The 12,345-nt window shown below is 38.6% G+C and overlaps 1 protein-coding gene across 10 annotated transcripts in view; it reads left to right on the top strand.

Annotated features, from left to right (window-relative positions):
- The window catches only part of LOC112640266 (phospholipid-transporting ATPase ABCA3-like), a 198,259-nt gene that overhangs the window by 110,836 nt on the left and 75,078 nt on the right, over positions 1–12,345 (top strand). For all 10 annotated transcript variants that reach the window (XR_007411256.1, XR_007411255.1, XM_049111311.1 and 7 more), the window contains one exon: positions 11,434–11,532. Coding sequence is in view for 8 of the 10 variants with exons in the window: in XM_049111311.1 (XP_048967268.1) it covers positions 11,434–11,532 (99 nt within the window). In the remaining 2 variants the exon portion in view is untranslated. The remainder of the gene's footprint in view (positions 1–11,433; positions 11,533–12,345) is intronic.

Raw genomic sequence — 12,345 nt, 5'->3', positions numbered from 1 at the left:
TCTATTATTTTCTCAAGCCTAGTGAGTATCCTTAAGATTGTTGCTTTAAATTCTATACAGGGATCATGCTTATATTTGCTTTGCATAGATCTCTGGCTGTGGCCTTATCTTGTTCTTTCATCTGGGAAACATTTTTCTGTCTGGGCATTTGTCTGTCTCTGCCTTTTTCTGTGTGTTAGAAAAGCCAGTTATGTCTCCTGGTCCTGAGAGTAATGGCCTTATGAAGAAGAGGTCATGTAGTGCCCAGGGCCTGGAACTTCAGGGAGCATCTCTAGTGTGTGCTGCATGCACTCTGTTGTCATGTTCTGGCTGCTCTGTCCTCTATCCTTCAAGCCAGTCATCTGCAGAGGCTGTGGCAGTGTTTGGTTCCTGGCCTAACTCTGTTGAGTTTTAACTGGGTTTGCTCTTGTCTGTTTATGAAATGAGGCCTATCACCACCTCCACCAGAACTGAGGCCCTGCAAAACTTCCTGGTCAGGAGACATGGTGTGGACAGGGGTTTGTTCTCATTTTCCGGGAAGAGGCCCACGGGCTGGGACTGAGGCAAGTGTGACTGAGAAGGGCAGTTCCACCAGAGCATGGGGGGTGGGGTTTGGTGTAAGCACATTAGGCAGCCATTGTCCATGCTATGCTCTGATTCCCACAGATTGCTCTGAGTTTATGCTGAGGGGAGGGGAAGCGAAATGGCACCAGCCAGTTCTTTTGTTCCCAGAAAGGTGTCTCTATGAATGTTGCCTCTCAGGGACATGCTCCAAGGAGCAAAAAATCTCCCCACTCCAGGCACTCTTTAGATCACTGTTTTCACACTACATTCCCCCAGGTTGTCTGCCTGCTTTCTTCCAGGAACAATATAGTGCTGTTTGAGCTCTATCGCAGCCAAACCCACTATCCTTTAAAACTCCAAGCTTTAAGCTCCCCTGGTTGCAAGAACTCACAGAATTCAGCCCCTTTCATTACCCAAGCCAGTGGAATTACCATATGCTCCTCTCTCTCTCTCTCTCTCTCTCTCTCTCTCTATCTCTTTCTCTCTCTCTCTATCTCTCTCTCTCTCCCCTTATCTGACACCACAACTCCCTCCCTTCTGCAGCCACAATCTCTTTTTCTCCTAAACCATGTTTCTGCACACCCTGCCTTCTTTGGTGTGGCCTCTTCTCTCCCTTTAGTCATGATGTTTGTTCTGTCGGTCTTCAGGTAATTTTCTGGGGAATTTAAATGATTTGATGGTTACCTAGTTGTGTTCATGGGGTGAGGCAAGCTAAGCATCCTACTCCATTACCATCTTCCTGCTACTGATTTTTTTTTCTGAGGGAGGTGTGCAGTCTAGTGACAGTGGCATGGTAAGTAAGGTCTAGGGAAATATTAAGATGATGAAAGATAAAAGTAGCTTAAATGGCAACTCTTGGAACAAGGGTGATAAGGACACAGAAATCAGGGAGGTTGACCTCAGTAATTAGCCAAATTAAATATAGAAAGGAAACACAGGGATGATAATTCTACCTGGGATTCTCATCTCAGGTAAGACAAATGGAAACTAAGATTACTCATCATTGGCCTTGAGGGAGTGTGCCATTTTCATCTTTTTGTCTAAGATTATTATGACCTAAATATTCCATATATGCAGGGTGGCTGCTATACACAATAGAGATGACAGACTTAGAGGACATTGTTCTACATTTCCATCTGATATAGAGCTCTTTGGTAGAATGAAGGAATTAAAACACAAGGCTTCAGGCAACCAAGATTCTAATTAATGAAAAGAAATAATTATATCCCAGAACAGGAATGAAACAGAAAATTCCCTGTGGGAGCTATATTTATTTAGGAAGTAAATCAAACTTCTTGAGAAGCAGGAGCATAGAACAGAACTGAGGTGGACTTTAATCCTAGTCATGAAGGAGGATAAAGGAAATGAATGAAATTACAACTGTACATTTATTATATGAACTTTAATTCAGCACAGTTAGAAGACAGATATTTTGGAACACCTGGGTGGCTTATTCGTTAAATATCTGCCTTCAGCTCAGGTCATGCTCCTAGAGTCCCAAGATGGAGCCTCACTTCGGACTCCCTGCTCAGCGAAGAGCCTGCTTCTCCCTCTCTCTCTCTCTCGCTCTCTGCCCCTACCCCCATTCGTGCTGTCTCTCACTCCCACTCATTCTCAAATAAATAGAATCTTTTTTAAAAAATTAAAAAAGAAGACAAATATTTTGTTGGGTACTTTTAACACAGTGTAGTAATTATAAATCTGGAAATTCAGAGTATCTCTGAGAGAAACACATTAGAGAAAGTGATTACACTTTGCTACAACATCTGCCCATCCCATATCATAAGTATATAAATGATATCAGAAGAGACCAAGATTAATAAATATATCATCAAGTTAAATAGGAAATACAAGGATTTACAAACATAATATTTCATCATGTGTTCCTACCAAATATTTTGGATATGGAGGAGAGGGAAGACTCAGAAATTAATGGTCACACAGACTAATGTCATCACATTAGATATGGATTTCTAAGCTATAGAGAGTGGATCATAACACAATGTAGAATGCAAATCATGAAGATAGGAAAGAATATATTTACTCAGAATTGATTTTTCTCTAGCAAAATAATTGTAAACCAACTATTGGAAGAGAGGGAGTAAAAACCAACCAGAATAAAACGTCCATAACCCACTTAATTCATGGAACATTTTACTATAGTAGGAAAAGAATAAAATGACAAGGAATTCTTGGTTATTTCCAAGACTTGGAATGATTGTTTAATCATTTATTTGCTTTGTACTGGGCACACTTCTAAATGCTTTACACCTGTGTATTTACTGAAAGAATAAAGAGAAAAACACTTAGAAACAATACTTCTAACCTTACATACCTATATTCCAGTCTATAGAATGTGTCTAACAAAAGTAAACTTGAGATTTTTAAAGAAATTGTGTGTTCTTTGAGATGACCAATGCATTCAGTAAAACTAGTGATACTGTATTTGGAATGAATGAGGTGATATGGATATATCATGACATATTCTACAGATAACATGTCAAAAGAATAAAGACATTATAAACAACCTGATTCAAATAAATCTGATATTTTAGGTGAAATGAGGAAAAAAATTCTTGAAAGATAAAAAGTACCAAAACTGACTCAAGAAAAAATATACCCATCAAAATATCATTAGCATTTTTCAAAGTAGAACAAATAATCCTGAAATTTGTATGGAATCACAGAAGTCTCTGAATAGTCAAATCATTCTTTTAAAAGAACAAAACTGGAAGTATCACAATCCTAGATTTCAAGATATACTACAAAGCTATAGTAATCATTACTGTATGGTACTGACACAAAAGTAGACACACACACATCAGTGAAACACAGTAGAGAGCCAATAAATAAATAATAATAATAAATCCAGCTTATAAGGTCAATTTTCATCTCCAACAAAGGAGCCAAGAATATACAATGGGAAAAAAATCCCTTCAACAAATGGTGCTGGGAAAACTGGACAGTTCCATGCAAAAGAATGAAGCTGGACTGCTTTCTTATACTATACACAGAATAAACTAAAAATGTGGTAAAGACCTAAATGTGAAACCTGAAACCATAAAATTCTAGAAAAAAACACAGGCAATAATCTCCTTGACATCAGCCATAGAAACAATTTTTTAAAGTATATTTCTTTTGGAAAGGGGGGAAAAAAGCAAAATTAAACTATTGGTACTATACCAAAATAAAAAGCTTTTGCACGCTGAAGAAAACCATCAATAAGACAAAAATACAATCCACCAAATGTGAGAAGATATTTGAAAATGACATATCTGATAAGGGGTTGATATCCAAAATATCTGAGGAACTTATATGACTCAATGCCAAAAAAAAAAAAATGATCCATTTAAAAGCGGGCAGAAGATATGAACAGACGTTTCTCCATAGAAAACCTAAAGATGGAAAAAAGACATGTGAAAAGATGTTCAACATCACCCATAATCAGGGAAATGCAAATCAAAAACAAAATTAAATATCATCTGACACCTGCCCAAATGGCTAAAATTAAAAACACAAGAAACAACAGGTGTTGGCAAGATGTAGAGAAAAAGGAATAATCACACACTGTTGGTGGGAATGCAAGCAGACACAGCCACTGTGGAAAATAGTATGGAAGTTCCTCAAAAAATTAAATACAGAATTACCATATGGCCCAATAATTCCACCACTGGGTATTTACCCAAAGAAACAAAAGTGCTAATTGGAAAAGATATATGCATCTCTATGTTAATTTCAGCATTATTTATGAATCAAGTTATAGAAGCCACCCAGTGTCCATCAACAGATGAATGGATAAAGGAGGAGGTGTGTGTATAAAAGAAAGAAGAAAAAGGAAGGAAGGGAAGGGAAGAAGGAAGGAAGGAAGGAAGGAAGGCAGGCAGGAAAGGAAGGAAGGAAAGAAGGAAAGAAGGAAAGAAAAGGAATATTACTCAGCCACAAAAAAAGAATGATATCTTGGGATTCCTGGCTGGCTCAGGTGGTAGAGTGTGAAACTCTTGATCTTAGGGTTGTGAGTTCAAGCCCCTCGTCGCGCATGGAACCTACTCTAAAAAAAAAGAACAAGATCTTGCCATTTGCAACAACATGGATGAAACTTGAAGGTATAATGCTAAGTGAAATAGAGAAAGACAAATACCATATGATTTCACTCATATGTGAAATTTAGGAAACAAAGAAAAAGAGACAGACTCTATAGACTCAAACTATAGCAAACAAACTGATGGTTACCAGATGGGAGATGGGGAGAGAGATGGATGAAATAGGTAAAGGGGATTAAGAGTACTTATTTTGATGAACACCGAATCATGTATAGAACTGTATCATTATACTGTATACATGAAATTAATATATCACTATACATCAATTATACTTGTATTAAAAGTAAATTAGAAAAAAGTAATATAGAATGTGAAAAGATCTTTATTAAAGAAATTGAATTTGTACTTTAAAACATTCCTACAGAGAAAAATCGAGGGCCATATGGCTTCACTGATTAATTCTACTTAATATTTATTGAAAAAATACATATTCTGCCTAAATTTTGGGGGGGATATAAGAAAAGGAAATATCCGAGGGAGGGGCAAGATGGCGGAAGAGTAGGGTCCCCAAATCACCTGTCCCCACCAAATTACCTAGATAACCTTCAAATCATTCTGAAAATCTACGAATTCGGCCTGAGATTTAGAGAGAGAAAACAGCTGGAATGCTACAGTGAGAAGAGTTTGCGCTTCTATCAAGGTAGGAAGACGGGGGAAAAAAGAAATAAAGAAACAAAAGGCATCCAAGGGGGAGGGGCCCCGCGAGGAGCCGGGCTGAGACCGGGGCGAGTGTCCCCAGGACAGGAGAGCCCCGTCCCAGAGAAGCAGGAACTGCACCCATCTTCCCGGGCGGAAAGGCGCTCGCAGGGAGTTAGAGCAGGACCCCAGGAGGGCAGGGATGCCCTCAGGCTCCCTGGGACACTAACAGGCACCTGCGCCCCGGGGAGAGGGCGCCGAGCTCCCCAAAGGGCTGCAGCGTGCACGGCTGGACCCGGGAGCAGCTTGGAGGGGGGCACGGGTGGAGGCTCGGTGGAGAGGGGGCTGCCCTGGCCAGCAGCGTGAATCCAACAGCGCAGGCCCCGGAGCACAGAGCACCGGGACACAGCCCAGGATCCAGCCTCCCCCCGGGACAGGCAGAGGCCGGGAGGGCCCAGGACAGCAAGGACGCTCCTGCCCCGACCTGAGCAGATCAGCGGCCCGGCCACAGGAGCATCCAGGCCCCTGCAGACGGAGAGCTCCATAGTTACTGCGGGAGCTGAATCCAGGTTTCCAGAGCTGCCGCAGCCACTGGGGTTGTTCCTCCTGGAGCCTCACGGGGTAAACAACCCCCACTGAGCCCTGCACCAGGCAGGGGGCAGAGCAGCTCCCCCAAGTGCTAACACCTGAAAACCAGCACAACAGGCCCCTCCCCCAGAAGACCAACTAGACGGACAAGTTCCAGGGGAAGTCAAGGGACTTAAAGTATACAGAAACAGAAGATACTCCCCGTGTTTTTGTTGTTGTTGTTGGGACTTAAAGTATACAGAAACAGAAGATACTCCCCGTGTTGTTGTTGTTTCTCTCTTTTTTTTTTTTTTTTTTTTTTGCTTTTTGATTTGTTTGCTTCCCCCACCCTTTTTTTCCTTTCTTTCTTTTTCTTTCTCGTTTTCTTCTCTTTTTTTCTATTTTCTTCCTTTTTTCCTTTTTCTTTTTCTCTTTTCTTTCCTTCCTTCTCTCCTCTCTTTTTCTCCTTTTCCCAATACAACTTGTTTTTGGCCACTCTGCACTGAGCAAAATGACTAGAAGGAAAACCTCACCTCAAAAGAAAGAATCAGAAAACGTCCTCTCTCCCACAGAGTTACAAAATATGGATTACAATTCAATGTCAGAAAGCCAAATCAGAAGCACTATTATACAGCTACTGGTGGCTCTAGAAAAAAGCATGAAGGACTCTAGACACTTCATGACTGCAGAATTTAGATCCAATCAGGCAGAAATTAAAAATCAATTGAATGAGATGCAATCCAAACTAGAAGTCCTACTGACGAGGTTAACGAGGTGGAAGAACGAGTGAGTGACATAGAAGAGAAGTTGATGGCAAAGAGGGAAACTGAGGAAAAAAGAGACAAATAATTAAAAGGCCATGAAGATAGATCAAGGGAAATAAATGACAGCCTGAGGAAGAAAAACCTACATTTAATTGGGGTTCCTGAGGGCGCCGAAAGGGACAGAGGTCCAGAATATGTATTTGAACAAATTCTAGCTGAAAACTTTCCTAATCTGGGAAGGGAAACAGGCATTCAGATCCATGAAATAGAGAGATCCCACCCTAAAATCAATAAAAACCATTCAACACCGCGACATTTAATAGTGAAGCTTGCAAATTCCAAAGATAAAGAGAAGATCCTTAAAGCAGCAAGAGACAAGAAATCCCTGACTTTTATGGGGAGGAGTATTAGGATAACAGCAGACCTCTCCACAGAGACCTGGCAGGCCAGAAAGGGCTGGCAGGATATATTCAGGGTCCTAAATGAGAAAAACATGCAACCAAGAATACTTTATCCAGCAAGGCTCTCATTCAGAATGGAAGGAGAGATAAAGAGCATCCAAGACAGGCAGGAACTGAAAGATTATGTGACCTCCAAACCAGTTCTGCAAGAAATTGTAAGGGGGACTCTTAAAATTCCCCTTTAAGAAGAAGTCCAGAGGAAGAATCCACAAAAACAAGGACTGAATACATATCATGATGACACTAAACTCATATCTTTCAATAGTAACTCTGAACGTGAACGGGCTTAATGACCTCATCAAAAGGCGCGGGATTTCAAACTGGATAAAAAAGCAGGACCCATCTATTTGCTGTCTACAAGAGACTCATTTTAGACAGCCTGAAAATAAAAGGTTGGAGAACCATTTACCATTCAAATGGTCCTCAAAAGAAAGCAGGGGTAGCCATCCTTATCTCAGATAAACTAAAATTTACCCCGAAGACTGTAGTGAGAGATGAAGAGGGACACTATCTCATACTTAAAGGATCTATCCAACAAGAGGACTTAACAATCCTCAATATATATGCCCCGAATGTGGGAGCTGCCAAATATTTAAACCAATTAATAACCAAAGTGAAGAAATACTTAGATAATAATACACTTATACTTGGTGACTTCAATCTAGCTCTTTCTACCCTCGATAGGTCTTCTAAGCACAACATCTCCAAAGAAACAAGAGCTTTAAATGATACACTGGACCAGATGGATTTCACAGATATCTACAGAACTTTACATCCAAACTCAACTGAATACACGTTCTTCTCAAGTGCACATGGAACTTTCTCCAGAATAGACCACATGCTGGGTCACAAATCGGGTCTGCACCGATACCAAAAGATTGGGATTGTCCCCTGCATATGCTCAGACCATAATACCTTGAAATTAGAACTAAATCACAACTAGAAGTTTGGAAGGACCTCAAACACGTGGAGGTTAAGGACCATCCTGCTAAAAGATGAAAGGGTCAACCAGGAAATTAAGGAAGAATTAAAAAGATTCATGGAAACTAATGAGAATGAAGATACAACCATTGAAAATCTTTGGGATACAGCAAAAGCAGTCCTGAAGGGGAAATACATCGCAATACAAGCATCCATCCAAAAACTGGAAAGAACTCAAATACTCAAAAGCTAGCCTTACACATAAAGGAGCTAGAGAAAAAACAGCAAATAGATCCTACACCCAGCAGAAGAAGAGAATTAATAAAGATTCGAGCAGAACTCAATGAAATCGAGACCAGAAAAACTGTGGAACAGATCAACAGAACCAGAAGTCGGTTCTTTGCAAGAATTAATAAGATAGATAAACCATTAGCCAGCCTTATTAAAAAGAAGAGAGAGAAGACTCAAATTAATAAAATCATGAATGAGAAAGGAGAGATCACTACCAACACCAAGGAAATACAAATGATTTTAAAAACGTATTATGAACAGCTATACGCCAATAAATTAGGCAATCTAGAAGAAATGGACGCATTTCTGGAAAGCCACAAACTACCAAAACTGGAACAGGAAGAAATAGAAAACCTGAACAGGCCAATAACCAGGGAGGAAATTGAAGCAGTCATCAAAAACCTCCCAAGACACAAGAGTCCAGGGCCAGATGGCTTCCCAGGGGAATTCTATCAAACGTTTAAAGAAGAAATCATACCTATTCTACTAAAGCTGTTTGGAAAGATAGAAAGAGATGGAGTACTTCCAAATTCGTTCTATGAGGCCAGCATCACCCTGATTCCAAAATCAGACAAAGACCCCACCAAAAAGGGGAATTACAGACCAATATCCCTGATGAACATGGATGCAAAAATTCTCAACAAGGTACTAGCCAATAGGATCCAACAGCACATTAAGAAAATTATTCACCACGACCAAGTAGGATTTATCCCCGGGACACAAGGCTGCTTTAACACTTGTAAAACAATCAATGTGATTCATCATATCAGCAAGAGAAAAACCAAGAACCATATGATCCTCTCATTAGATGCAGAGAAAGCATTTGACAAAATACAGCATCCATTCCTGATCAAAACTCTTCAGGGTGTAGGGATAGAGGGAACTTTCCTCGACATCTTAAAAGCCATCTACGAAAAGCCCACAGCAAATATCATTCTCAATGGGGAAGCACTGGGAGCCTTCCCCCTAAGATCAGGAACAAGACAGGGATGTCCACTCTCACCACTGCTATTCAACATAGTATTGGAAGTCCTAGCCTCAGCAATCAGGCAACAAAAAGACATTAAAGGCATTCAAATTGGCAAAGAAGAAGTCAAACTCTCCCTCTTTGCCGATGACATGATACTCCTCATAGAAAACCCAAAAGCATCCACCCCAAGATTGATAGAACTCATACAGCAATTTGGTAGCGTGGCAGGATACAAAATCAATGCCCAGAAATCAATGGCATTTCTATACACTAACAATGAGGCTGAAGAAAGAGAAATTAAGGAGTCAATCCCATTTACAATTGCACCCAAAGGCATAAGATACCTAGGAATAAACCTAACCAAAGAGGTAAAGGATCTATACCCTAAAAACTATAGAACACTTCTGAAAGAAATTGAGGAAGACACAAAGAGATGGAAAAGTATTCCATGCTCATGGATTGGCAGAATTAATATTGTGAAAATGTCAATGTTACCCAGGGCAATTTACACGTTTAATGCAATCCCTATCAAAATACCATGGGCTTTCTTCAGAGAGTTAGAACAAATTAATAATCTCCAACAGGAGGGATCCTACTGAGAGCATTCAAAAGGAAGAGGGAAAATGTGAAGAGTTGTCATAGGAAAAGGGGTCAGATTGAACTGAGGTAAGAGTAGAATAAACAATATTAGGTAAAGTTAGATGGAAATGAATTTAGCCTAAAATATGGAGAAAACTTGGAGGATGGGGAGTTTTGAGTTCACCATCTCTGAGGATAATCACACATAAGCTTTTGATAGTCCCTTATTGGGAATTAGAGATGTTTTTTAAGAAGTAAATGGATTTGGGGGATCTTAGGAACTTAAAACAATGTTACTTTATCCTCGTAAAATTATTTGTTACAATCCATGATGTAACTACACCACAATCAGCAAAACTCCCATACAACTTGCCTAGCTGATAAATCTTTCTCAGTGTCCAGCTTCTACTTCATTAAATCCATTTTTTGTTATTTGGTGATTTATAATTACTGTAATTTTATGTAGGAATTTTCCATTTGATATTGAATATGTGAACAAATTAACTTTTATCAACTAGCTATTGTTCTTTATACTTACAAAAAGTTAATTTGTATTTTTTTAGGACAACAAAAGACTGTGTATCAAAGATGGAGTTGTAGTGGGGACAAATTTGCTAAAAGTAAATATCTCTTCCTTATTTCTCTTTGTTTCACAATAAGTATTACAGTGAAGAATATCTACTAGATATTTTTTCCACGGCTAACTAGAAGTTATTATGGAATCAAACAGTATTAAAAATACATCTAACAGAAAACCCAAACAACCTAATTCAAAATGGAAAAAGGAATTGAATAAGCAGTTCTTCAAAAAGATGTACAAATAGCCAATAAGTATATGGAAAGATGCTCAACATCAGTAGTCATTAGGGAAATGCAAATAAAAAACAGAAGAAGTAACAAATACAGGAAAGGATATGGAAAAATTGAAACCCTGTACATTGCTTTTGGGAATGTAAAATGGTGCATCTGCTATGGAAAACACTATGACAGTTCCTTAAAAAGTTAAACATAGAGGGACACCTCGGTAGCTAAGTCAGATAAACGACTGACTTGATTTTGGCTAAGTTCATGATCATGGGGTCATGGATGAGCCCCGCATAGGACTCCCCACTGAGCAGAGAGTCTGCTGCTTTTCTTTTCCCTCTGCCCCTCCCCCCACCACCCTCAACTCACTCTTCTCTCTTTCCCTCTCAAATAAATCCTTTTTTAAAAAGTTAAACATAGAATTATCATATGATTCAGCAATTCCACTTCTAGGTATATACCCAAAATAAAGTAGGAACTTGAACAGGTATTTGTACACCAATGTTCATAACATTATTCATAAAATCCAAAACAAAAAAATTACCCAAATGTCCCATTGACAAATAAATGGATAAGCCACATGTTGTGTATACATAAAATGATTATTATTCAGCCTTAAAAATGAGTAAGTTCTTATACATGCTACAACAGAGATGAATCTAGAAGAAATTTTGCTAAGTGAAATAAGCCAGACACAAAAGGATAAATATTGTAAGATTCCATCTTATATGAGGAACATACAATAGGAATAAACTCATCTAGATTAGTGCTGATTCATTCCTTTCTTCTACTTTCAGATTTGAAGCTCTGATTGATCACTTGGAGAAGAAACAAAAAGAGCTGGGCATTGCTAGCTTTGGTGCTTCAATCACTACCATGGAAGAAGTCTTTGTTAAGTGAGTAGTAATAACCTTTAAAACAACAACAACAAACTTCCACCTCTAAAATGCTACAATAGTTGGAAAACAAAACCCATCTTATTTGTACTGGAATGAAGTACTCATAGGTACAGATTTTTTCAAATATGTTAATATTTTCTGCTCATGCATTCACATATAGTCAGCTGAGAATACATAAAGATTTTAGGCTTTGGTCTTGATGCATGTGTCTTTTTTGTGGTAGATAGTTTAAGAGTTAGTCAAAAAGAAAAAAATAATATCTGTGTCATCATAGGAAAAGTTCTAGTTCTAACTTGAAGTCTATACTAGAAATAACTTTAAATATTAAACCTAACCATGTTTTCATAATCTTAGGCATGGTTTGTTTTGTTTCTTGCACTGTAAAAAAACTTCAAATTGAAAATGTCCAGGGAGTTCAGGCTGTTCTTAGGCAAAAATAAGTTGGTTATCTTTCAAAAGATTTCACAAAAATGTCCTTTCACAAAATGTCCAAAATGCTAAGGTTATGACAGAGCTATGACAGAAGGTCTAGACTTCATTCTCTCAGACTCAGTGTTTTAATATTGTCAATATCTCAGAGTTGACTTGGGGTAATTTATTCACATGAATTAGGTTTACAGAAGACTGATATATATAAATTAAAATGCTGCTTAATTTATGATAAATTATAATACACATAATTTATATTAAGAAATTGCCTCTTAGCCATTCAATAAAATGTTCTTTTGTCTGTCACTAGGCAAACTACAGAGGGAGCAAAATTATAATAAGAAACCTCCTTTGTGAATATAACTAGGACAAGCTCTATAA

Source organism: Canis lupus, chromosome 6, assembly GCF_003254725.2.
Source record: "Canis lupus dingo isolate Sandy chromosome 6, ASM325472v2, whole genome shotgun sequence".
Lineage (NCBI taxonomy): Eukaryota > Metazoa > Chordata > Mammalia > Carnivora > Canidae > Canis > Canis lupus.
This window is presented reverse-complemented; position numbering and strand designations above follow the sequence as displayed.